This window comes from Lontra canadensis, unplaced genomic scaffold (assembly GCF_010015895.1).
Source record: "Lontra canadensis isolate GAN:19392208 unplaced genomic scaffold, GSC_riverotter_1.0 scaffold113, whole genome shotgun sequence".
In the NCBI taxonomy this organism is placed as follows: domain Eukaryota; kingdom Metazoa; phylum Chordata; class Mammalia; order Carnivora; family Mustelidae; genus Lontra; species Lontra canadensis.
The window spans coordinates 85912-112304 of NW_022631107.1; the positions used below are offsets into that span (position 1 = coordinate 85912).

Genomic DNA, 26393 nt, shown 5'->3' on the forward strand with positions numbered 1-26393 from the left:
TGGCTTTTCACAAGTCTCAGAAGAAGAGGCACATGGATAATCCTGTACATGTTCTAAATCATCACTCTTGGTTCAGGCCAAGTCATAGCACTCGTGGGACCAGCCAAAACAGAAGCTCCGCCTGCCTTGGAGCTGGTCGGGTAGCAAGAGATGGAATTTATTTAGAGCTGTCTTTCACCACAAGTGAAGACTACAATGTCCCTGAAAAGATATTGTCTGATTCTGCTACTAATAAGGCTCAAATGACCTTGAAAGGCTCAGGGATTTCTGTAATTCCTCCACTCCATTTATAAAAGGCTGCAACAATGAGATTGTAGGACAGTGCCTGTGGCCTTCACAAATCAGAGCTGAGGAGTCAGGAGCAGAGCTGTGAAACTTGACCTCCTCTGTACCACAGCAGGATATCAGCTCACCTGCAAATTCATCTTTAAGGTACAGTGTGTTGAGCTTGTATTGTTCCATGTGGGAACAGCTCACATTTGGAACTGGGAATTGAGATATACTTCTTATACTATGTCTTGTTTTGGCCACTTGGGCTCATTTTCTCCCCAGTTTGCATCTGTTTGAGAATAGATTTAGATAGATGCTTTCCATCTCTGATTTCTGTGTGTCAGCAATGCATAGATTTCAAGTTAAAGGGTATGAAAAAAAAAAAACCAACAGAAATTAGTGTCGATCTCACTGAGCAAATTTCTCTTAAGATTAAGTAAAATACAAAATATATCCCATATTGATTGATAGATAACTTAGTCCCAAGGAAACATTCACTATAGCTCCCCAAACTATGGAATCTTCTTGGAAAACTGACTATCAGGAGGGTTAATCTTTAATTTGGGGTTTTTATGTGACTAAGTAACCTAGGACTTAAGAAATTAAACTGTAGAATTTTCTTTTTTTTAATTTCTATGATTGGCCATTATGTTATACAGACATAACAGAGCCTCACACATAGTCAAAGATTAATAAATGTTACTTGATTAAAGTAATATTTATTTAAGAGGGAGTTACTCTTTGAGTGTAAATTAATCTCTAAAGTAAATTTAAGAATTGCCATCAGAATTATGACTTTTCAAGTTGGATATGAGTTACTGCGAATAAACTAATCCTCTCAATACATATAAACTTTAGTTTAAAAAAAAAAAAGAGATGGGGTGCCTGGGTAGCTCAGTGGGTTAAGGTCTCTGCCTTCGGCTCGGGTCATGATCCCAGGGTCCTGGGATTGAGCCCTGCATCGGGCTCTCTGCTTAGCGGGGAGCCTGCTTCCCCTTCTCTCTCTGCCTGTCTTTCTGCCTACTTGTGATCTCTGTCAAATAAATAAATGAAATCTTAAAAAAAGAAAAAAAACTTTTGCTATGGGGGATGCAGAAAAATAGAGCTATTCATTTATCAGAGAACAGCCCCTTTTTGCTAAAGGCCTAATTATTGATATTTGTCCTTTCTTTATGTGCAAGGCAACCAGATATTCTCATTTGGGGTGAAGAAACTGAAATACAAAGCCCCTGTAATGTTGAAAACACAGATTATTCCCTTGAACTTGATGCTGATAGATTTTCCTGACTATTAGAGCTGGAAGGAAACTCAGTGAACCTCAATTCACAGATGAGGAGAATGAAGTGGAATTTATTTAAAACTGTCTCGCACCACAAGTGAGGCTGCAATGTCCCTGAAAAGATACTGTCTGAATCTGCTATTAATTAGGATCAAATGACCTTGAAAGGCTCAGGGATTTCTGTAATTTCCTCCACTCCATATATAAAAGGCTGCCACTGGGCACCTGGGTGGCTTAGTGTTCTGCCTTTGGCTCAGGTCATGATCTCTGGGTCCTAGGATCTAGCCCTGAATCGGGCTCTGAGTTCGGCAGGGAGCCTGCTTCCTGCCCCCCTCCTCTGTCTGCCTCTCTGCCTGCTTGTGATTTCTCTTTCTATCAAATAAATAAATAAAATCTTTAAAAAAAATGGCTGCCACAATGAGACTGTAGGACAGTGCCAACCTTTGACAAAATCTAAAAAAGATACATTTAAAAGGAAATGACATTCATAAAATAAAAACATTTGAATATATATATGTGAAATAACTATACTTAGTAATAATATGCTTGAAATAGCTATAAGCCAAATATCATCCAAAGAAAATAGGAGAAATAGAAGTTATAACTGGCCCTTTCAGAATATCCAGTTAGATCTCTGAACATTTCTTTTTACTTATTTCAGACTATATATCTTTCCTATTAGCATAAGCATGCCATAAAACTGGTTAAAGTTTATGTTTATTTAAATGATGAGTTCTTTTTACGTGTGAGTGTTATTTAATTAAAGGACATACTGATTGTAAATCAGTGTACCATCATTTACCTATTCATTAATTCAACAAATTTAAATGCCAACTACTTTCTTTTTAACAAATTTTTATTTAAATTCAATTAATTAACAATGTAGTATTAATTTCAGAGGTACAGGCCTATGATTCTTCAATCTTATATAATACCCAGTGCTCATTACATCACATGCCCTCCGTTACCCCTTCCCTCCACCCTTCTTCCCTCCAGAAATCCTAGGTTTGTTTCCTATGATTAAGAGTCTCTCCTGGTTTGTCTCCCTCTCTGGTTTTATCTTGCTTATTTTTTTCTTCTCTTACCTTATGATCCTCTGTTTGGTTTCTTAAATTTCAGTGAAATCATATGATAATTGTCTTTCTCTGATTGACTTATTTTGCTTAACATAACACCCTCTAGTTCCATCCACATCATTGCAAATAAGTGCCAATTACTTTCCATGGTCGATCTTGAGGTGGCACATTCAGGTATGTTCCCCTGAGTACAAGACCAGAAGCTGGGTTGGTGCCTTTCACTAACAGCTGAATACATTGGTCTTTTTTGCCCTAGTGAAAACCGGAAGTACTTCTTTAGCAGAGGGTCTCTAAGTCCACCAACACTCATGTAACCAGAGGGAAATATTACACACTCAATATTTAATGCAATTATACTTTAGGAGCTTAAGCTCCAGATATACTTGTACATATGAGAAAATGTATGATTCGGTCCAATTTTTTGTTAATAGACTCAGACAGGATTTAATTTAGATATCCATAAATATGAGAATGATTAAATAAATGATAACGTATCCCTTAAAAATGGGGAGCATAAAAAACAATGTGGGCTGGTACGGAAATACCTTCTTATGTGAAAAAAGCAAAAGGCAGAACAACATATGTAGTATTGTCCTACTTGCAAAAAGGAAAATGTTATATACACATACGCATGTGTACATATGCTTTCATGAAAACGGAAATATCATCATTAATAGCAGATATCTTCAGGAAATAAGCCTACCAGCAGTGGGGAAGGAGGAGACATACTTGTAGTTTTGTACCTTTCAGTACTTTTTAAGGTGTTGTGCTGTATACATACTATACTTACCTTTTTTAAAAATGCAGTTTTAGAAGGCCATCTTTGCTAATAATGTAAAACTTTGTAATCCATTGGCCAAATTATTTGGGAGATTTTATGTTGAGAAAGATTGAATACATTATGGCATGAATAATTATCCAAATATATGGACCATCACAACAAAAGGATACAAAGGAAAAACACTGTCCTATAATATTCAAGGGAAAAAAGAAAGTGAATGCTTCTCTAAGTCTCCATATTTCTCCTCTCAAGTGTCTTATTTTCTTCAATAACACCAAGATGCCAGTTGCTTGCTGTCCTTGTCAGCCCTACTCACTGTTCCTTCCTCCCAGTCCAAAATTACTCCTGGATTTGTGCATTTCAATACAGCTGCCTCTCACACCTCTTGAGTTTCCAAGGAATTATGCTTTATTGATCACAATGATCCAGCTTATTTAGAAAGCACGTTCTGTGAGACAGAAATTAGGAAGAACACCATCATGACTTATTTTCACCAACAGGGCAATAGAGATGATTAAAGAGGATTTGTTCCAGATATCCCATTTGCTAAAAGGGAAAAAAAAATTTGGAAACAATGATTTATGGAAGTTGGAATCTGGTTAAAGCCTACTTTTTCTTAAAAAGATACACAGCCTATTTTCTGTTCAGAAAAAAAGTAACAATGATTAGTAGTGCCAGGCACTGGGCTGGAATTTTGGCAAAGGTGGGGAGGAGAGAACCAATATTTTAGCCAAATTTTGTTTTAACCAACTTATCTTTCAAAGTTTTTAATAGGAATAGAATGTAAGATTTGCTAAAGTTATCATTTGTAGCTCAAAATTATTTAGAGATTTTTTTTAATAAAGACATTTATTTATTTATTTATTAAAAAGATTTTTATTTATTTATTTGACAGACAGATCACAAGTAGGCAGAGAGGCAGGCAGAGAGAGAGAGAGAGGAGGAGGCAGGTTCCCTGCTGAGCAGAGAGCCCCATGCAGGGCTCCATCCCAGGACCCTGGGATCATGACCTGAGCCGAAGGCAGAGGCTTTAACCGCTGAACCACCCACGCGCCCCAAGACATTTATTTATCTTTTATTTGAGAGAGAGTGCGCATGCACAAGGAGGGGGGGGGCAGAGGAAGAAGCGGACTCCCCACTTAGCGAGGAGCCCGACAGGGAGCTCAGTCCCCAGAGAGGGAATCAGCATCTGAGCCAAAAGCAGACACTTAACTGACTGAATCACCCAGGTACCCCTCTTTGGAGATTTTTAATTGGCCAAATAAATGGTGTCAGCACAAGAGAATCATAGGTGTTTTTTCTAATGGACAAGCAAGTCCAAAATGCATTGTGTGAAGGGCACCAAATCAAGCAGCGTCCTCGCTTCAGAGTAGTTCAGAGTCCAGCTAATGGGACAAGCATGTGGAGACCTGGCACCTACTCCTACCTCAGCCAGGTGTGGAAGCTCTTAATGCTTCAAAGGAGTTGGGAAGATGCAGACCCAGGGGCTTCTCTGTGCATGGCAGGATGGTCTTAATGACCTCTCAGTTCCTTCTCAGCCACAGTTAGGTGGAGAGCAAACGGGACCACTAGAAGGTGACCAATATAAACCTGTAGTGGTTAGCAGTAACCTGGGAGGTGGAGGAGGCTAACTTCTGTTTGATTTTGCTTTATGATGTTTTATTTAACTCTACATGTGCCCAGTGTATATTTGTCCTGGAATATAAGGCATAGCTACATGACTCATGAGGAACTCGGGTTTTCCCCACTATAAGGTTCAAAGACTGGTGACCAAAAGACCAAATCTACCAATGGACATGTTCTGATGTTTCATACAATATTTTAAAACATCTTAAATTAACTATTAACATTTTAAAATAAGGAGATTATACACATTTTTTAAAATCAAGATTTCCAACTTCTCTTGGAAAATGAATATCTGGTAACACTGGAACAGTGTTCCACTGGCAATATTCAGTTGGAGCTGACTGGTGTGTCTCCTTCAAATGGACCATATGTTCTAGAATTTACCACAAAGCCTTCTAAACACATCTAGGCCAATAATAATAACAATAATAATAATAATAAAATAAACACACCTAGAACACACAGGCGTCTGAATCTGTGGCCTTTGATTTGTCGTAATCAACATTATGTATATAAATTAGACAACCTAGGATTTTGTTAAGTATTTATTATGTCAAATGCTAAATATTTACCACAGAAGCTTTTTCAGCTGAAAACTGATTAACCTCATGAAAGTACATTTAATTTCATTTTACAGATGGAGAACTGAGACTTAGTTCTGTTGTTAGTTCTTAGCCCATAACTCATAACTGTCCATAGCTTTAGATGTATGCTTTTGTATAAAGACTATTATCTAACTTTTTATTTTGAAGTCATTTTGGGTTTAGACAGAGTTGCAAACCTGCCACCCAGTTTACTCCAATAACATCTTACATACCAGATACACTTAACAAAACTCTGAAATTAATATTCATATAATAAAATTAACTGCAAACTATTTGGATGCAGTTTTTCCACTAACATCCTTTTTTTCTGTTCCAGGATCCAATCCAAGATAATAGCTATTGGTATCATTAAATGAGATAATTTTGAAGATCTCATTAGCAACTGCAACTTGCTCATTGTTACTAATAAATGATGTCAGCAGCCGATGAGTAAACAGATGAGGGATGAGTGTTTTTCCTTGAACCAGCTATTATGTTAAGTGTCTTGGGTGGTAATCTCATTTAATTCTTAGAACAACCCATTTTTTTTTATATATGAGAAACTTAATCTTTAGAAAGGTTATGTTTCCCAAGGTCACATGAACTCAAAGCCCCTTCTTTACTCATATAATTATTAGTTATTTGAATAATAATTGTTGGTGTCCCTCTATGATGTCTTAGTATCATCCCAATTAATTCAGATAAACCCCATAGAAAATAACATGGCTGAGTTATTACAGACACATTCAATGCAAACATTTTTCATATACATCAACTTTTAGTTAAAAGTTCTAACTACTCAAGAACTCATTCATACTGCCCCAGGTGGCCTTTTATTTCACCTGTGCCTTTTCTTAAGATCGGAATATCACACTGCGGGCAAAATCTGAGGTGGCTTTGAAGGACATTAATTGGAGTGAAAACTGTAGAGAGAAACTCAAGACTTAAATTCAAATAACCCAACTGGATTCAGAAGGCAAATAAAAGTAAAAATATAAAATATTTATAAAAATATAAAAAATATATAAAAAATAAAATAAAAAAAATAAAGTGTTTTTTTCTGAAAAGGTGCTATGCTGAAGAGAACCACTTTCATATAATGCTCCAAATTCCATCTGTGAAGGAGGAGAAAAGAAGTAAATTCACTCTACTCTTTGTCCAGTGGGGCCTGAAGGTGGGATGGGAGGACAAACCCATCAAAACATCTCAGGCCCATAATCCTGCGGTCATCTTAGCAACTGAACCTAGAAACATCATTCCTAAAGATATTTTCACTAAAGGTGAAAAAGACTTGAAAAAGAAATGGGATGATGTCTGTGTCCCCCAGCAGCTGTAGAGGCAGAATTCCAGGTGATAGAACCAGCATTTGGCAGAACAGTGAGAATGTTACAATCTACTAGGTGCTATAAGTATCAATGCAACAAGGACTTTTGTTTTAGTCCTTATCATGCCACACATAAAACTAATAATAGTGGGCACCTGACAAAGATACTGGAAAGGAGAAGGATCAGTGACATACACAGGCTTTAAATCTGGGCAGGTTTCAATTCCAGCTCCATCATTGTTGATGAAGTGACCTTGGGCAGCAATGACCTTGGGCAATGGTTGGCCTCTTTGTACCTCCTCTGTCAAATGTGGGTAGGAACAAGGTTGTAAGAATTAAATGCAAGATGTAAATCACTTTGAAGAGTAAAGAGTATTTAGTAAGTACTCAATAAAAGGTATAAAACTAAGCCACAAATCATAAACTAGCAGCCCACCAGCCAGTAGGTAAATGTGTGGCAGCAAGTTTTACTGGCCCGTGGCGGGGGGGGCTGTCTGTTCCATGCTGAACTCACTTCTACTCTTTGTTGTCCCACCAGGGCTGAGTATCCATTCCCAAAACCTTATTGTCTATCTTAAAGAAGAGAAATAACTCTTTGTATTCATGTTTTTAAATGAAAATTAGAGTTTAAAAAGATGAGAACAGTGAATCTGATATATATTTTTAAATGAGGGGAAGTAGATACTATTCCTAAGTGTTGATTATGAAAATAACCAGAATAATTCATTTATGTGAACTTCTGGCCACAAGAGTTATTTAAATTTGCTTCTCCTGAGTTTTGAGGCATTGGGGGTAAAAGACAACACAGCTATCTGGATATCAAGAAAAATAAATTATTCTATATTCTTAGAGAATCTCAGGATTAGAGGGAACGAAAAATAAATCAGAAACACACACAATCACTTGAGAAGTCTATTTCTCTCCAATCTGCATATACCATGAGAAGAAAGCAGCCAACTGAAATGTAGAAAGGATGAATATAAAGATCTAAACTTGGGTTTATAAAAAATTCACTTGCACAAGAACAGAATGAAGACATGAGTTTGAAAATTTCCTCAGTAAAAAAAATAGGAACTTCGTCTCAAATTCTTTAAATGTGACTCAGGATATTTCAGCTCTGCACATTCCTTGGTATTTCTATTTTGTGACTATAAAGCACCACTGACTATTAAATACTCCTGTCCCAGAAGAGATCACAGCAGCTTTCCCTTCCTCTTGGTCCCACTCAGGTCAACTTGGGAAAGTAATGCCTTTTGATTCTCATTAGAGCATCTGTCGGGGCAGTACCAAATCCATAGAGCATATAGTGGTTTTCTCTGTCTAGAGACAGAGGTGCAGGTGCCGAGAGTGACTGTCTGCTTAGGTTTCTCATCAGGACCCCCAGGGGAAAACTGGACTCTATTTTCTGTTCCCTGCCTTATTTTGACATTCTTAAATATGTTGTGCATCACTCAGTGAATGTTATTATAGGATCTGACCACAAAGATCCCCAAATATAACATCTTAAATGATGTAAGAGTGAAACTCATCACCAAGAGCTTTTGCTAAAGGCTTCTTTGTATGCAGTCCAACACTGGACCTTGGACAAGAAGGGAAGCATCTTATCCCTGAGATCTAAGGCTGTCTAATTCTGACAGCCCAGCAACAGAAATAAATAAACCTTAAATACGTGCTGAGTCAATAAGGACCAAAGTATTTCATATCATGCATAAACTAAAGACAAGAACTTATTTAGGTGGTGGTTCAAATTCAGTTAACACTTCTAATCTCTCACCAGGAGCAGGACAACAGATTGTGAGTTCCCCAAGGGCAAGCATGTACTGGGTTAGTAGATGAACATTTAGGGAATGAATGGCAGTGTATTTGGAACTTTCATCTATATTACCGCATTTCATCTCCACTACATGGATAGTAAAACTGAGAGGTCAGAGCAACGAAGGGCTTATTACGCAAAGTCACAATAATGACAACAGTCCTCTGTCCTCCTTCTCATTCCCTGGTCATCCTGTTTGTCAGGGCATAGCCTCCAGATCTGGTGAGTGAGGTGGGATTGCAGTTGTGTTTGGCAGGTGGGACAGCTCTCTCCACACATCCCCTAGTGGGTGAGGTGAGACTTGGTGAAGGATGAGGTGAGACTTGGTGAACAGTTCCAATTTAGTTGCTTCAGAGATAATAGCAACAGAAGAACTAACCAACAAGAGTGGTATCCCATGCTCAGGAAAAGGGCTATACATAGAAACTCGGTAAAAGGAAGCAGACAGAGAGAAAGTGAAATAGTTCCGGATGCCCTGCAGGGAGAGCACAGGGAAGAGGTTTTGAGAAAAGCTGAAGAAGAAGAAAACCAAAAGCAAACAAACAAACAAAACAACAAAAACAAACAAACAAAAAACCCCAGTGGGTCAAAGCTACAGATAGAGAATGCATCCCTTAAAAAGGGCAATGATGGAGCCCTCAGACTTCATCCATCCAAAAGTTATCCTTCTTTTGGCTGGCACAGTTTTCAACTCCTTCTTGAATGAGGTGTCTCTACAGAAAACCTCAGTGCCCACCACACTCTATCACTCTAGACCAGTAACTTCACTCCTATATGAGGCCAGCCTGGTCAATGAGAATATCTAAATTCATGACTCTTCCTGAAGTCCTTCCAAAATTCACAGCCCCAAAAGTGCTTCCTAACCCAATGGGAACAAGAAGCAGAACCAGCACATATCAGATTCTTTCAGAGCCTGCTGCCCGATTTCCTTTAGGGTCACCCTGATTTAATTTATTCCTTTAGTGTATGGACACCACCCTGCTTTCATCTGTTTCTCTTAACCTAGGTCATAATTATGCAACATTGTGTCTGCTAGAATAAATCTTCCTTCCATATCTTCACTCCAAAGGGGTGAATATGAAATGACATGATGATGTGAGTAAACTTTGTGCCTGCATAGGCTTCTTCTTCTTTTTTTTTTAATGAAAAATTGTTTAGAAAAATTAACATTTTCTTAATTTCTTAATTTTCTAAGAAATAATTCTAAGAAATTTTCTTAATTTCTTAATTTCTTAATTCTTAATTTCAAGAAAAGAAAAAAATTCCAGGGGCACCTGGGTGGCTCAGTGGTTAAGTGTCTCCCTTTGGCTCACGACGTCATGATCTCAGGGTCCTGGAATGAGTCCTGCATAGGGCTCTTGTTTGGCCAGAAGCCTGCTTCTCCTTCCCCCTCTTCCCTGCTTGTTTTCCCTCTTTCGCTGTGATTCTCTCTGTCAAATACATAAATAAAATATTTTTTAAAAAAGGAAAAAGTATGGGGCGCCTGGGTGGCTCAGTGGGTTAAGCCTCTGCCTTCAGCTCAGGTCATGATCTCAGGGTCCTGGGATCGAGTCCTACATCGCGCTCTCTGCTCGGCAGGGAACCTGCTTCTTCCTCTCTCTCTGCCTACTTGTGATCTCTCTCTGTCAAATAAATAAATAAAGTCTTAAAAAAAAAAAGGAAAAAATAAAAACTTCTAGTGAGTACCTTTTTAACCAAACTGTCCTTTCTCTGACTTCTGAATATCTAATATGAACTTAAAATGTTCAGGAGCATTTTGTAATAAAGGAATGTGTGAATAAATCATGCATTACTTTTGGTCTACTTAAGTTGCAAGTTTGCAAGTTTGCCTGTTCTAAGCAGGCACTATTTTCTTATCTAGTATTTATACAGGTAGAGTCACATGAGGAAAATGAGAAAACTTAAGAGAACTCTGCAGCTTGAACTTAATCTATAAGAAACGTAATTGCTATAGAGGAACACACACCTATACGGTAGTTCTATGAATGTTGGTATATATATATGTGTGTGTGTGTATATATATATACATATATATATGTATATATATATATAATTTTTAAAAAGATTTTATTTACTTATTTGAAAGGGAGAGAGAAAGTGAGAGAGGGAATACAAGCAGGGGAAGCAGGAGAAGGAGAAGCAGGCTTCCTGCCAAACAGGCAGCCTGATGTGGGGCTCAGTCCCAGGACCGTAGGATCATGAACTGAGCCGAAGGCAGATGCTTAACAACTGAGCCACCCAGGTACCCCTGCTGGTATATATTTTTAATAACTTTTTAAATATCGAGTGACTAAGAATTTATTAGAATTCTGTACACTGAATCCATTAGCCTGGGGGAGAAAATAAGTAGGAAATATGCCCTTAAAAGATGGAGCATGTGCTATCTACAGGCTGGAGAGTCTCTCTGGGGCACAACAGCCTCTGGAGACTACAGTAGGCCAATAGGATTGAGCACGTCTCCTACTCAGAAACTGCAAAAGTCACACTGCAGACCTTCCCTCAGCATCTGAGATACTTCAGAAAGGCTGTTGGCAATTCCAGGCCAGCTCTTTTTGGAAAAAGAGTTAGGTTGACAAGGGCCATTTAATTTAATAAAGAATTACTAAGAACCTATTATATATTTCAAGATTCCAAAAACAATAACAAAACAGTAAGGTCCGGGTCCTTCCCAATTTCCAGTTGGGGCCAAAGCTCTTCTCTGAGGAGGTTTTCACCAGCAGTCAGAGGACTTTTTCTGCAGTCTTTTGCATCTGCCTGCCTGCCACAGCCACTAGGATCTGGAAAATGAGTCATGTTCACATAAGAAATTAAAGAGAATTAAACATGTGCACTTTCATGGGACACATACACATGCCACACAAGCTTGCTCTAGACGTGGCCATTTCCAGATATGGTAAACATTTCTTATGATGAGAATCTCAGAGCCAAGAGTATCCACTTTGAAAATGGACAGACCTAGGTTCAAATTCTCACAATTTCATGTTCAGGTATAAAGATATAGGTAAATTCTCTCAGTTTCCTCATCTGAACAATGAGTGTAGAGTCACCCAGCTCCCAGAGTTGCAAGAAGGATCAAATGCAAGTGTGTATAGAAGGCCTATCACATATTATGTGCTCAGTAAACAGTAAAGGTTATCGTTATCTGTGAGGAAAGATGGAAAGAGTATAACATCTATTGATTACCTATTTGTCATATATACTGTGTTTAGAGCTTCTGACGTATATTTCATTTTGTATACATACACACAACTGTGAAGTAACTGTTAAGAATCGTTTCTTTAAGTTAAAATAATAACTAGTATACAAATATAAAATGAACATGAGTCAAATATTTTATTTAACTTATTAATGAGAAAAATAGTAAGATATTAGAACTAATTTAAAAAGAATTAAAAAAACACATATGTAAGCTATTACAAATACTGAAGTGAATTTAGAAGTAGATTAAAATTGTTTGGTATCCACACAGCTATCAGTTGCATTCCCCTAGACAAAAATTTATTTGAATCTCTATGTTCAAGAATCATATTTTTTCTATACTTTCAAAGTTGTAAAGGAGCTCAAAGGCAATAAAAGGAGCAGGCCCCTTGTAGAATCAGATAATCTGTAAGGGTTATTAAACATCTTTTTTAATTTCACTCATTTCAATTTTTTACTATATTTTCTGACAGAACCATTATTATCCCCATTTGCAGTTGAGAAAACAAAACCATGGTGACTGTGCAATTTGTCTATAATCACAAAAAGTGTAAGTGGGGGGCACCTGGGTGGCTCAGTGGGTTAAGCCTCTGCCTTCAGCTCAGGTCATGATCTCAGGGTCCTCAGATCGAGCCTCACATTGGGCTCTCTGCTCAGCAGGAAGCCCACTTCTCCTCCCCCTGCCTGCCTCTCTGCCTACTTGTGACCTCTGTCAAGTACATAAATAAAATCTTAAAAAAAAAAAAGAAAAGAAACTTTAAAAAAAAAGTGTAAGTGGCAGGGGCTGGATTCAAACTCACATTTCATCACTCCAAAATTAGACTGGTTTTATTGAAGAACTGGGATTTTTTTTTTCTTTTGTTTTTCAGGGGATGAACAATCAATATATTCGACGAGAAGTCTTCTGCTGTGAAACTTGTCATGAGCTCAAAAGCTTCTGGGAAAAAGAAATTAGCAAACAGACTTGTTACAGGGAACTGGAGGAAGATCGTCAGGGAAGGAGCGCCCTGAGAAAGTATGTGGATTATTTCTCTATTATTTTTTAATAATAATGCAATGCATTATTATTAAGTTTGTTTAATTGAATTTTCTGTAGAAATATACCAGATGTGAAGATGGGAGACTGAATTATTTTCATTATCACTCTTATAAGAATGCAATTATTCAATATTATATGGTAAAGTCAGTGAGGTCATGAAAAGAAAGGAAAACAGTACCCGGAAGAAGTTTATTATATTCATGGGTCTCAGAGAAAGGGTTACCTCGTACCATGCAGGGCCACAGAGGAAGCACCAGATCTTGCCCAGGTGTCAAAAGACAGAAGCATGGTGGAAATCTAAGCCAGAAATTTTACTGGAGTTCCTGAACAAAAGGCAAGTCAGAGTAAACAATTCACTAATTTGAATCATCTCAGAGGGCTTTGGGCTATCGATGTGGTTCCTAGTTGTCCGGTACCTAGCCCTGAGATAATTTAGGAAAGGGGAAATATGGCTTCATATGTGAGAGTTAGAGGTCGTTGGGGCCCAGACTCAGGATTGGTTGACATGTTCACAGCAAGCCTTTTGACAGCTCTAAGAAAAGGCTAGTCCTTTCCATGGCCAGCAAGTTTCTTAAGATGTCAAAACATCTTAAAGTATGGAAAATTCAAGACATGATTAGTTAATATACTTATTCAGTCTTTCCACCACCTATACCAGGGTTTTTCAACCTAGTACTTTGATATTTAGAGCCAGATAATTCTTTGGGGGGGGGTGTCCCTGTGCTTTGTAAGATGTTTAGCAACATCCCTCTAAACATTACAGTCCAATAGGACTCCCCTACTCATTATGACAACAAAAATATCTACTGACATTGCCAAATATTGCCTAGAGGGCAAAGTCACTCCTTATTGAGAACCAGTGACTTATAGATAAGGATAAACCTTTTATAGATCAATAAAAATGAGATTCTGTTATTTATATCTTGATAAACTGAAATTTTGTTTTCCTCACCTCTCCTCTGTTGCAATCCCCAGCACATGAGGTACACTAAATTTCAAGTCAACATATATAAGTATAAAAGATATCACATTTGGGATGATATATATTAATATTCTGGGGAGAGGAAAATGTGGTCTTCCTCTCTTTGGCAAGTAAACTTGATATTCTTGCCAAGGAATCTGCTGAAGGGAAACATATACTTACATGAGGTCATATGTGTCAACATCACTCTGAATAAAAGAGCCAGCACCTGCCCTCCCATGTGCAAAGCTTTGGAACAGACAGAACAACTCACTGTTTCAGAAACTACTGGGGTTCTCTCTCCCTAAAATGGGAAACAGCCCAGCGAGGCTGTCTGTTTTGCTAAGATGCCTACTCACAGTGGAGTGGCAGCTGAGTATTCTACTAGTCACAAGGCACTAAGCCTCCATGTTTCTGATCATGCTGAGCTGAAAACATGTAATTCACATGTGTTGAATCAACATTAACTTCTAAAAATCTTTTTTAGCTCTGGAGGAGAAATAGCTTCTCTCCATAGCCAAAGAAGAGCTCTGTCACCATTCCAGCTACATTCCTGTTTATCCAGCAAGCTAAATCAGGCTTTTCTACATGGAGAAGAGTTGCATATTAGAGCATCCAGTCCTGGTGACTCCAGGGGAGTAAGGAAAGTCAATTGTGTGGTTCCTGCCTTCTTCCATCCTCCAAGTCTTGGCCCACAACCCAGGGAGAGCCAAATCCCAGAATGAACTCTTTGTACATTTTCCCTTCCAGAACTCTCAAGATATGGAATTAAAAGCATAATTTGTAATGTTTTATTTTTATCAGAATATATACATAATCTATCTGTATATGCAAGAAAAAAATGAAAATAAAATACACTAAGATAATAAGAACAATTAATTTTGATTGGTGGAATGACAGATTTTAGTGTATAAGCCCCCCTAGTTTTTCCAAAGTTTCTACAAGGATGTTCCGCCATTTTGTAATTAGGCAAAATAAAGTTATGAAAAAGACAACCAATTGCAAATGGTCCATGAAACAAATGCATTTACAAATAATTAAACAATTTTTTAAATTTTAAAATAAGTTAAACAAATAATTCTCCAGATTCCCATGTGCCCCAGAAATGACCCCCTCCAAGTTGGGGCAGTTTTCTCTCCCTTCTATAACAAACAGAATAAATCTTCAAAATGTGCTCATCGTGAAACATTTCATCATTGTGTCCCACAAATAAATGTTTAAATATGTGAACAGAGCCTCTGCATTGAAAATCGTAAGGGACAGGGGAATAGAGGCAGCTTCCTGGGGTTCTCCAGTCTGTTCTGGAGTCTCACTTACCAGAGCTATTTCCCTTATCAACTATGGATTAAAAAACTCAAAACCTTTCTTATTTTGGTTAACAGTGAATGAAAACTAGTGGTTTTGTCATCCCAGATTTATTTTTCACACCAAAACCAGAATGTTGGAATATTGGTTTAAATCCTGCTGATCTGAGCAAACAGTTTGAAACAGAATAATAATGTACCTTCCAACATATACTTGCAGACCAATGAATGCCATAAACCCCAACGTCCCTATCCTAGCCCTGTGACCTATACCTCCCCATACTCCACTATACATAAGTACACACTCCCAACATACATACATAATACTCACACTCTTTTTTATTCTACTCTCCACTTATAAAAGTCAAATTCAAGCCACTATGCAACACAGAAATGTTCTAAGTGAACACTAGAAAACAAAAACCCTAAAATTTTCCACCAGTCCCTTTTCTGGTAGAACAAAATCAATATTTCCTTATATTCTCTGCTGGTCTGACAAGCAAGACTTGTGCCAAAGCTGGGTAGAGAGGAAACAGACATACTTGTTAGCACACTACTGCACAGAAGAATTCAGACAGAGCTACAGAGCATCATTTACCCTGGTAACTGATGTAGCTGGCAGAGCCCTTGGAGGTGAGATCATGAAGCAAGATGAGTGACCCCAGAAACATAAACCCCTTACTTCCTCTGAGTGTGGCCAGAAAGAAGCAACACAAGAGGAATAGGATTGGTCAATAGATAAGTTGAAAACTCTTTGCAAATAACTGATGGAGACAATTTGATGCAGTATAGGTGTGATGACCAAACCTCCTTGTTTGGGGGACAGTCCAGGTAAACACCTATCATTTGTTATAATTACAGACTATGATTTGCCCTTTTATTTTAAAAGTATTTCAGTTTAGATGATAAATGACATGGACACCTAAGTGTAAATGATCAGCCTGTAGCTATAACTGAGAAATTGTGCAGGGCTTATATTTAAAAAAAGTAGTGTTTTAGTATAAATATGGTTTCAAAATACCTCTTCAGAATGTAACAGAATTCACAGCATCAGGTAGATATTAAATCTGGAGGACTTGAGTGGTCACTTCAGGACCACTCCCCTCCCTCTGCTTGATTCCTGCTTATCAGTTGTGTCATTCAGGATGCTTTCAGCTGCAGGTAACAAAAAATTCAATTCATAATCTCCTAGCTGGATGAAATCATTATTTTAAATCTGTTATAAAATAAGATTTAGTCTAGAAAGAGCACCACTGAGAAAAAAATTTAGTTTTTTCATTCAAACTGAGGTGGGGAATGTGATTAGTAAACTGACTTGTTAAAATCATTATGCCAAGGCTGTCATCCTGTGTTGGTTATTGGAACTCTGCCCCACAATCAGACCAGTGAGCTGCAGGTCACAAGGAAACCAGGATCAAGCCCATCTCTCCTTACTAAGGAAAAACTACTATAAAGGTATATCTGTTATTCGACTGGAATAGAAGTGGCAAAACCATTGTCTGACCTTTCATATTCAAACAAAAGTATAAAGATTGTAATGAAATACCAAGATTCGAAATGGGAGATCAAGAACTCAATAAACTATAAACTCTTTGATGACTGGAATTATTTACTACTCTACATATTTTAGTAACCACAGAAGTACTCTATTCAGAGCTCCTTCAAGGTAGCTTGCAATGGGGCACAGAGCTTGCAGAGCTCTAGCTGCCACACTTCTGGATCCATCACTGAGCTTTAGTTGAGGCCAAACTTAACCCTGACTGAGCATGGCAGAGGAAACTAGTTCTGGGCAGTTCCTGCATGACACAGCTCCTTTGCTGGGCACCTTGCCCAGGGCCTCCCCCTCAACCTAGCCCCAGCTTTTTTAGCACTGTGCTGTGGGTTGGAGCTCTTCGTACCCACATTTTTTGTTCCTCCCTCTCTTTCCACAGGGATCAGGCCAGCATGGAAGTCTGAACACTGTCCTGACTACTTCAGTTCACTCTTCACCTTTATTTTTCATGGGTGATTCCAACAAGTCTGCTTCTTGGAGCATCCAAACTGATACATATATTTAGTGCCTCATACATGATAGAAAAAATCTGATTTTGTCCCAGCTTCTCTTCACTGCTTTCCAGTAAGGATGTTACAATTCTAGTTTAAGAATGTCAGAACAAAATCATGCTTTCTAGTGAAACCCCAAACTTATCAGGGAGAGTCTGTGATCCTATACATTAACTACAACTCCTCCACAAATCAGATGAATCTAGAATAATAAATAGTAAATTTTGTTTGGTCTCCATTTGAAAAGTGAGGTCAATATTTGTAGGATTAAGGGAAAATGTTATCTTCAAGCTTCAAATGCCAGTTGTATTGCTCCTCTACTGTATCTCAATCTGTATACCAATTTTTGAGCTTTACCTTTCTCATATTGACCTTTCTTACTACAAAATAAAAGGTCTGTATATGCATTTATATTCACCACTTTACTGAGAACCCAAGATAAATGGCAGCAACACAGTGATAAATAATGTTGATCAGAAAGGGGCAGCAAACAGTCTAAATATTCAGAAACAAGATTTAAAGAGAACTTGGGTAGATAGAGCTCTGAATCCTTTACCATCTGGCAATAAATAGTGTTATAGCTGTCATGAAAAGTGGATAAATGTATTATGAACCCCAGATTCCTAAGCTCTGTTCCTAGAATAAATTTATCATTCCAAATACATTAATTTGGTGAGAAGCAGAGGGCAAGATTTGATGGGTATGACATTTATTGGGGGAAACACCTGTGAGAGAAAAATGGGGAGGAAGTTGTGGTGTACTAACAAATGTTTAAAAACTGGCTCTCTGTGGAAAAAAAATGTACATGTGTATATACCTACGTAAGTTTATCATAAACTTCACAGGTATAAAGCATGTGTAGCACACATTTACAAATATTAAGAAAATATACAATATTCTTTATTATAAATTCCATATACCTGATTTTCATAGTATGCTTTTATTGGTTTATGCCAACCTCTTTCATCTACAGCCAATCTATAGTTGCAGTTCAACCACAATTTGACAAAATTGGATGAGTACTTCATTACTATTAATTTAACAAATAAGTTAGATCATCAAGGATAGTTTTCTAGTACTGGAAGAATATTTACACAACTTATATGTATGTATTTATTTATTTGTTTGATATTTATAATGTAATAGCTATACACACAGCACAGTTCTAAATTTAATCTGCAATATTAAAATTGTCTCCATCACTTTAAAAGTCTAGATGAGAGGTCAATAAATATTTTTTATAAGGACAAGGTCATAAATATTGAGGGGGGGTATGTGGTCTCTGTTGCATCTACTCAGTTCTGTCACTGTCATGTGAAAGCAGCCTTAGACAATATATAAACAAAGGGTCAGAACTATATTTCAATGAAACTTTATTTATTTACAAACACGGGCAACTGGCCAGATTTATAATCTTTGCCAACATCCATGTTGTAAATGGTTTATTTCAAGCTATCGATGTGATATCAGTGAAGATGAGTTGAGAAGGCAATGGCACCCCATCATATAATAATTTCACCATTTAAAGATAATAGGCCTAAATAACCTGAAGATCACAGATTATTGTAAAATGCAGTAAAATAACTAGAAAGTGAATTTCACAGTTATTACTGTTTTTAATAAAATTAATATAATATTAAATTAATAGCCTTAATAAATTTAATAGATTAAAATTAATATAATTTAATTGTAACTTTACAATTTACTTTTCATAATGTTTATATTTAATAATGAGCTTACAAAATCCCTAAAAAATTAAGAATTATCCTCACAAACTAATAGCACACCACTAAGAAGAGTCAGAGAAATTAAGGAGAGTCATCAGACTGTGCTACAGGTCTGACTCCATGAAACAGAAAGGGAAGGAAGTGGAACTGGGTTAGGCAGCAGGGCAAACCTAATAAAGTTTTGGCCAGACTAATGGGAAGTCCCTGAGCCAAAGGCAACTGTTCAAAGAAGCTCTGTATCTTGCAGAGAGAGGCCTGCATTGGTACCTCTGCTGTGCTCAGTCATTGGCTGAGAGTAGCCCAAGAAAAGTTTGGCCTTGGTGCAAATGCTTGGAGCAGATGTAGATGGGAAGTAGCTGCAGATGCGGTCAGCTATGCTCCCCACAGCAGCATCTCTGGGTGACACATTTTCATGCCCACTACATCCAGAAAAAGTAAAGCCCCTTTAATTAGTGAATGAGTTCATATCATAGTAAGAATTTCATCCAGTTCACAGATAGCAATTTTTTTAAAAACAAATAGTCATTAGTGAACTTTACAAGATCTCAGAGACAAAAGTCATACAACTTTGGAGGCAAATTTATTTTAAGAACCTTTCAGAAATCCTTAATAAGGGGAGCTTGTGAACCTAAAGATTGGTTGCAAGTTGAAATAGAATAAGCATAATGAAGAAATAAAAACTTATGAAAATTACTAATAGGTGGATATCAACAGAAGGTCATATAAGCTCAATAAATCATCACTTCCCAAGTAAAGTGTGCAAAAAGCTGTGGGGCAACTGCCTGGCTACAAGAGAACAGCCATTCCATGTTTTATCTCACCTTTCAAACAAGCAAACTGTTATTTTTATGTCCATCACTTTAATTTAATTTGAGGTAGAATGAAGATATAACCAATGTTTTAACATTATTTCCTATATCCCTAATTCTTCTCTCAATACTTCAACTTTCAATTCTTGGTTGCTAATGTGCTTAAGCAACAACTATAACTAACAACAGCCAGATACTCCGTAGTCTTTAAATTCTTTCCTGGGTCTATAATTGAGCAGAGTTTTAAGTGAGAATCTTCGAGAAATCCATTAGTAGTAGGTGCCTAAAGCCTTCAAAATACTTATACCCTCTAACTTACTTTTCTCTAGGAATCTCTCCAAGGAAAATAGACAGGTATATTAAGAGAGTATTAAGTATTATTATACTCATTTTAGGGCTATTTATAAGGGTGAAAAATTAAGGTTAAATCCAACTTTTTAAATTCTTCTTCGTATATTCTGATTTCCCTGCAATAAGCATGCATTACTTTGCTTTAGCAATGTTATGAACTGAGTTGTATCCCCTCAAATTCATGCTAAAGTCCTAACCCCCAGTACCTCAGAGTGTGACTGTATTTGCTTATAGGGCCTTTAAGAGAGGTGACTTGCCTAAAGGAGAACTTTAGTGTCTGCATGATCCAATCTGATTAATGTCCTTATAAGAAGAGGAGATTAGGATGCACGAAGGGACACCAGGAATGCGCACACACCCAGAGGAAAGGCCACATGAGAATGAAGCAAAAAGGCCATCTGCAAGCAAAAGAGAGAGGCATTGGGAGAAAACCAAATCTACTGACACCTTGATCAAGGACTTCCAGCCTCCAGAGCTATGAGAAAATAAATTTCTGTTGTTTAAGACCCCCAGACTGTGGTATTTTGTTATGGCAGCTCTAGTAAACTAATAATATTTAGCCAATCTTTTCATTTTGGTTATTTTTATATCTATGTAATGAACACAGGTGCATATATATATATATACACACATACATACGTACATATGTATACATTTTTTTAATTCAAGTATCACAAAAAGTCATATAATTAGAAGTGAGTATCCTTCTTACTTAGGCTCCTAGACCTGCTGTCCAGGGAAAGCTGTCAAGTTCTTTGTATATCTTTCTCCAAAGCTTCAATTTGAATAAGCAAATAAATATGTGTGCTATATTTTTATGCAAAATGAGACTATACTATCTTCACTAATTTGCACCCTTTTTTTTTTTTTAACTTACCTGGAAGCTTTTCTACATAAGTGCACCCAGTTCTTCTTTAATGCTTTTCATTATAATGATGTTAACAATTGATTCAATCAATCACATCAAAGAATACCGGTTGTTTTTCATTTTCTGGCTGTTCTAAGTGTTCTAAAAAGAATACTTGCTGGAACCAGAAAAGACCGCGAATAGCCAAAGGAATATTGAAAAAGAAAGCCAGAGTTGGTGGCATCACAATTCCGGACTTCAAGCTCTATTACAAAGCTGTCATCATCAAGACAGCATGGTACTGGCACAAAAACAGACACATAGATCAATGGAACAGAATAGAGAGCCCAGAAATAGACCCTCAACTCTATGGTCAACTAATCTTCGACAAAGCAGGAAAGAATGTCCAATGGAAAAAAGACAGCCTCTTCAATAAATGGTGTTGGGAAAATTGGACAGCCACATGCAGAAAAATGAAATTGGATCATTTCCTTACACCACACACGAAAATAGACTCAAAATGGATGAAGGACCTCAATGTGAGAAAGGAATCCATCAACATCCTTGAGGAGAACACAGGCAGCAACCTCTTCGACCTCAGCCGCAGCAACATCTTCCTAGGAACATCGCCAAAGGCAAGGGAAGCAAGGGCAAAAATGAACTATTGGGATTTTATCAAGATCAAAAGCTTTTGCACAGCAAAGGAAACAGTTAACAAAACCAAAAGACAACTGACAGAATGGGAGAAGATATTTGCAAACGACATATCAGATAAAGGGCTAGTGTCCAGAATCTATAAAGAACTTAGCAAACTCAACACCCAAAGAACAAATAATCCCATCAAGAAATGGGCAGAAGACATGAACAGACATTTCTGCAAAGAAGACATCCAGATGGCCAACAGACACATGAAAAAGTGCTCCATATCACTCGGCATCAGGGAAATACAAATCAAAACCACAATGAGATACCACCTCACACCAGTTAGAATGGCTAAAATTAACAAGTCCGGAAATGACAGATGCTGGCGAGGATGCGGAGAGAGGGGAACCCTCCTACATTGTTGGTGGGAATGCAAGCTGGTGCAACCACTCTGGAAAACAGCATGGAGGTTCCTCAAAATGTTGAAAATAGAACTACCCTATGACCCAGCAATTGCACTGCTGGGTATTTACCCTAAAGATACAAACGTAGTGATCTGAAGGGGCACGTGCACCCGAATGTTTATAGCAGCAATGTCTACAATAGCCAAACTATGGAAAGAACCTAGATGTCCATCAACAGACGAATGGATAAAGAAGATGTGGTATATATATCCAATGGAATACTATGCAGCCATCAAAAGAAATGAAATCTTGCCATTTGCAACAACATGGATGGAACTAGAGGGTATCATGCTTAGCGAAATAAGTCAATCGGAGAAAGACAACTATCATATGATCTCCCTGATATGAGGGAGAGGAGATGCAACATGGGGGGTTAATGTGATAGGAGAAGAGTAAATGAAACAAGTTGGGATTGGGAGGGAGACAAACCATAAGTGACTCTTAATCTCACAAAACAAACTGAGGGTTGCTGGGCAGAGGGGGGTTGGGGGGGGGTTATGGACATTGGGTAGGGTATGTGCTATGGTGAGTGCTGTGAAGTTTGTAAACGTGGAGATTCACAGACCTGTACCCCTGGGGGGAAAAATATATATATATATATGTTTATAAAAAATAAAATTATAAAAAGACAAAAAAAAAAAAAAAAGAATACTTGCACATACATTTTTGCATACATGGATAAGAATTATGGAATAAGTTCATAAAAATGAAAATCTAAAGTCAAAAGATGAGTTCTTTGTTGTTGTTTTTAATTTTGATTTCCTGACTTCTTGTTTTGCAAAGATGTTGTATTAATTTAAACTCCCACCCTGAGTATGGGAGTGCCAATTTCCTTAGTTGCTCACACTGTGTGTTGTCAAACTCTTAATCATTGTTAATCTGACAGGTGAAAAATGGCATCTCACTGTTTTAAACTGAATTTTTTTAATTTCTTTTCAGTGTTCCAGAATTAAACTGAATTTAATTAATTACAAGTTTAGATGAAATCTTTTTATATGTATAAGAAACAGCTGGATTTCTTCTTCTGGTGCAGCCATTTTATATCCTCTGCCCATTTTACTATAGATTTTCTTTTTCTCAATTGATTTGTAAGCACCATGCATTTCTTTTCATGTGTACATACAGTTCTGTGAGGTTTTTTTTTAATTTTTATTTATTTAATTGACAGAGAGAGAGATCACAAGTAGACAGAGAGGCAGGCAGAGAGAAGGGAGAAGCAGGCCCTCTGCCGAGCAGAGAGCCCGACGCAGGGCTCGATCCCAGGACCCAGAGATCATGACATGAGCTGAAGGCAGAGGCTTAACCCACTGAGCCACCCAGGCGCCCCAGTTCTGTGAGTTTTTGACAGATGCTTAGAGTCATGTAATTACCACAATCAAGATACAGTATAGTCCCATCACTCTGAAAAATCCCCATATGCTGTTCCTTTGTGGTCAATTCCTCCATTACTTTCTAATCCCTGGCAACCAATGATCTGTTCTTTATCCCTATAGTTTTGCTTTTTCCAGAATTCCATAAATGAAGTATATAATATGTAGTCTCTTGAGTCTGGCTTTTCTCACTCAGCAAAATGTATTTGGGATTAATTATTGTTGTTGTGCATATCAGTTGCCTATTCCTCATCGTTGCTGAGCATTATTCTGTTGTGTGGATGTATCACAGTTTGGTGATCTACTCCCCACTGGAAGGACATTAGGGTCATTTCTGGTTTTTGATGATTATGAATAAAATTGCTGTAAACATTTGCATACAGATTTCCGTGGAACATAAGTCTCTGTTTCTCTTGAGTCTATACCCAGGATTAAGATTGCTGGGTCATATGGTAAATGCCAAACTATTTTCCCAACTGACTATACCATTTTGTATTTCCACTACAATGTAAAAGAATTCCAGTTACTCAACATCCTGACCAACACTTGATTTGAGTTTTGTTGTGAAGGTTTTTTTAAATTTTGTTGGGGTTTTTTTGGGAGGAGAGGATTAAGAAGGGACTCTTTTTGTTGTTTTTCTTTTTTGTTTGGGTCATTCTATGAGGCCAGTGTTACCTCATTGTAGTTTAATTTTCATTTTCCTAGTTATGCTAAGTATTAATTTTATGTGCTTATTTGCCATCCATACAACTTCTTTGGCAAAATGTTTGTTCAAATTTTTTGCCCATTACATTGTTTATTTTCTTAACATTTAGTTTGAACTTTATATATTCTAGAGACAAGTCTCTTAACAGATTTGTGATTTGCAAATATGTTCTTCACTTATGGCTTGCCTTTTATTTCCTTTCACAGTGCCTCACAGAACAAATTTTTAATTTTTATAAAAATCCAAGTTTTCTTTTTTCAATGAATTATGCTTTTTGTGTTGTAGCTAAGAATTTTTCCCCTAACCCAAGGGAAATAATGGAGATGTTATTTTGTGGGTTTTTTTTTTTTTTCTTTTAGAAGTCTTAGTCTTACATTTTATATTTTATGTCTACGATCCATTTTGAGTTAATTTTGTATAAGATGTGGAGTATAGATTAAAGTCCATTTTTTTTTTTAAAGATTTCATCCATTTACTTGAGAGAGAGAGCCCAGAACAGAAGTGGGGAGAGGTGAGAAGAGGGGCAGAAGGAAAGGGAGAAGCAGGGAGCCTGATGTGGGGCTCGATCCCAGGACCCCGAGATTATAACCCAAGCCAAAGACAGATGCTTAACTGACCAAGCCACCCAGACACCCCTAAAGTCCATTTTTTAAAAATATGAATGTATGATGCTTCAGCACTATTTTTTGTTTGTTTGTTTGTTTGTTTTTTAAAGATTTTATTTATTTATTTGACAGAGAAAGACACAGCGAGAGAGGAAACACAACCAGGGGGAGTGAGAGGAAGAGAAGGAGGCTTCCTGCTGGGCAGGGACCCCAGTGTGGGGCTCAATCCTAGGACCCTGGGATCATGACCTAAGCCGAAGGCAGACACTTAACTGACAGGCACCCAGGCGCCCCACACCATTTGTTTAAAAAAAAAAAAAAATCTTTCCTCTATTGCCTTTGTCTCTTGTCAATAATCAATTGGCTGTATTTGGGTATATTTATTTCTGGACTCTATTCTGTTCCATTGACCTATTTGTCTGTTCCTTCACCAGTGCCATACTGTCTTGATTATGATAACCTCTTAAGTCACAGAATCAAATAGTGTGAGTCTTCCAAATTTCTTCTTCAAAGTTGTTCCTAATCTATTCCTTTTGCCTTGCCATATAAAATTTAGAGTCAGTTTATCCGTATCTACCAAAGGTCTTTCTGGGATTTTGTTTGATGTTACACTGAATCCACACATCAGTTTAGGAAGGAACAATTTTCATACAACTATATATTCATAGACTTTTTTCATTTATCTATTTTTGTCTTCATTAATTTGTAAAAGCCATTTGTTTCTCTTAAAAACATTAGTTAGAAGGGAAAAACAAAAACAAAAACAAAAAAGACAAAAAAACAAACAAACAAAAAAACACCTCAATTGGACCAGCAGATATGGAGACAAAAGCACTAACCACTTGTATTTTTCTCCCCTCAGGCTCAGAGAAGAATGGAAACAGAGACTGGAGAAAAGGCTGCAGATGCTGGACACTCCTGATGAGAAGAAAAAGCAGGCAAGCACAGTGGGCTGAGAGCTGCCTGCTTCATCCACTGCAAAGATAACAAACCACCAACGGCACTCTTCTAGGAGAAAAATCTAACACCCAAGCTATGTTGATTTACTAACCAGGATACTCTATTTGCTTTCCCATTTGTAAGGGATTTACATGTGAAACCTCCCTCAGTGCTAATGGGAGTCATTATCCAACTCAATCCTCTCTGCACAGGACAGAGTGACAGGCAATGTGGCAGGGAAGCTCAGGTTATTTAATATAAAAAGCTCTTAGAATTAACACTCCCCAGGTTTGAAAGATCCATGTAGTGTAATTTATTTCCACATTTTCTTTTCATTTTCAAATCTGAATGTTTTATCTAAGCTTACCAAGGGCAATGACCTGGATGGGAATCTGGCTTCTCTGGATCTTCTGCAAAAACAGAGTCAATCTTTTCTTCCTGTGCTGCTTTTTGTGAATACAGAAATGCAACTACTTAAAAAAATAAGGCTATTATTATAAAAAGAATAATTTATTAACTATACAGTTTGAAAATGAATTGAACTAAGTATCTTTCTCTTCCCTTCATATGAATTTTTTTTCTCATAAACATCTTTAATTAGAAACATAAAACAAGATAATGTTTAATAAACTCTG

General features: G+C 37.3%; 1 protein-coding gene across 2 annotated transcripts; it reads left to right on the top strand.

Annotated features, from left to right (window-relative positions):
- LOC116856840 (protein FAM240B-like) lies at positions 1 to 26393 on the top strand. 2 transcript variants are annotated; one of them, XM_032840480.1, is made up of 3 exons: positions 1 to 432; positions 12821 to 12966; positions 25682 to 26393. In XM_032840480.1, exons 2-3 carry the CDS (start codon positions 12824 to 12826, stop codon positions 25773 to 25775), a joined length of 237 nt encoding a protein of 78 aa, XP_032696371.1. In that variant the 5' UTR covers positions 1 to 432; positions 12821 to 12823; the 3' UTR covers positions 25776 to 26393. The 2 variants fall into 2 exon arrangements, with proteins under 2 accessions (XP_032696371.1, XP_032696372.1); XM_032840481.1 differs by lacking the exon at positions 1 to 432 and adding an exon at positions 2773 to 2799.

Excerpts from the sequence above, each read along its gene's own strand:
- LOC116856840 (XM_032840480.1), top strand. The coding sequence starts at position 12,824 with ATGAACAATCAATATATTCGACGAGAAGTCTTCTGCTGTGAAACTTGT. Across the intron at positions 12,967-25,681 it reads GGAAGGAGCGCCCTGAGAAA|GCTCAGAGAAGAATGGAAAC; the intron begins GTATGTGGATTA and ends TTCTCCCCTCAG.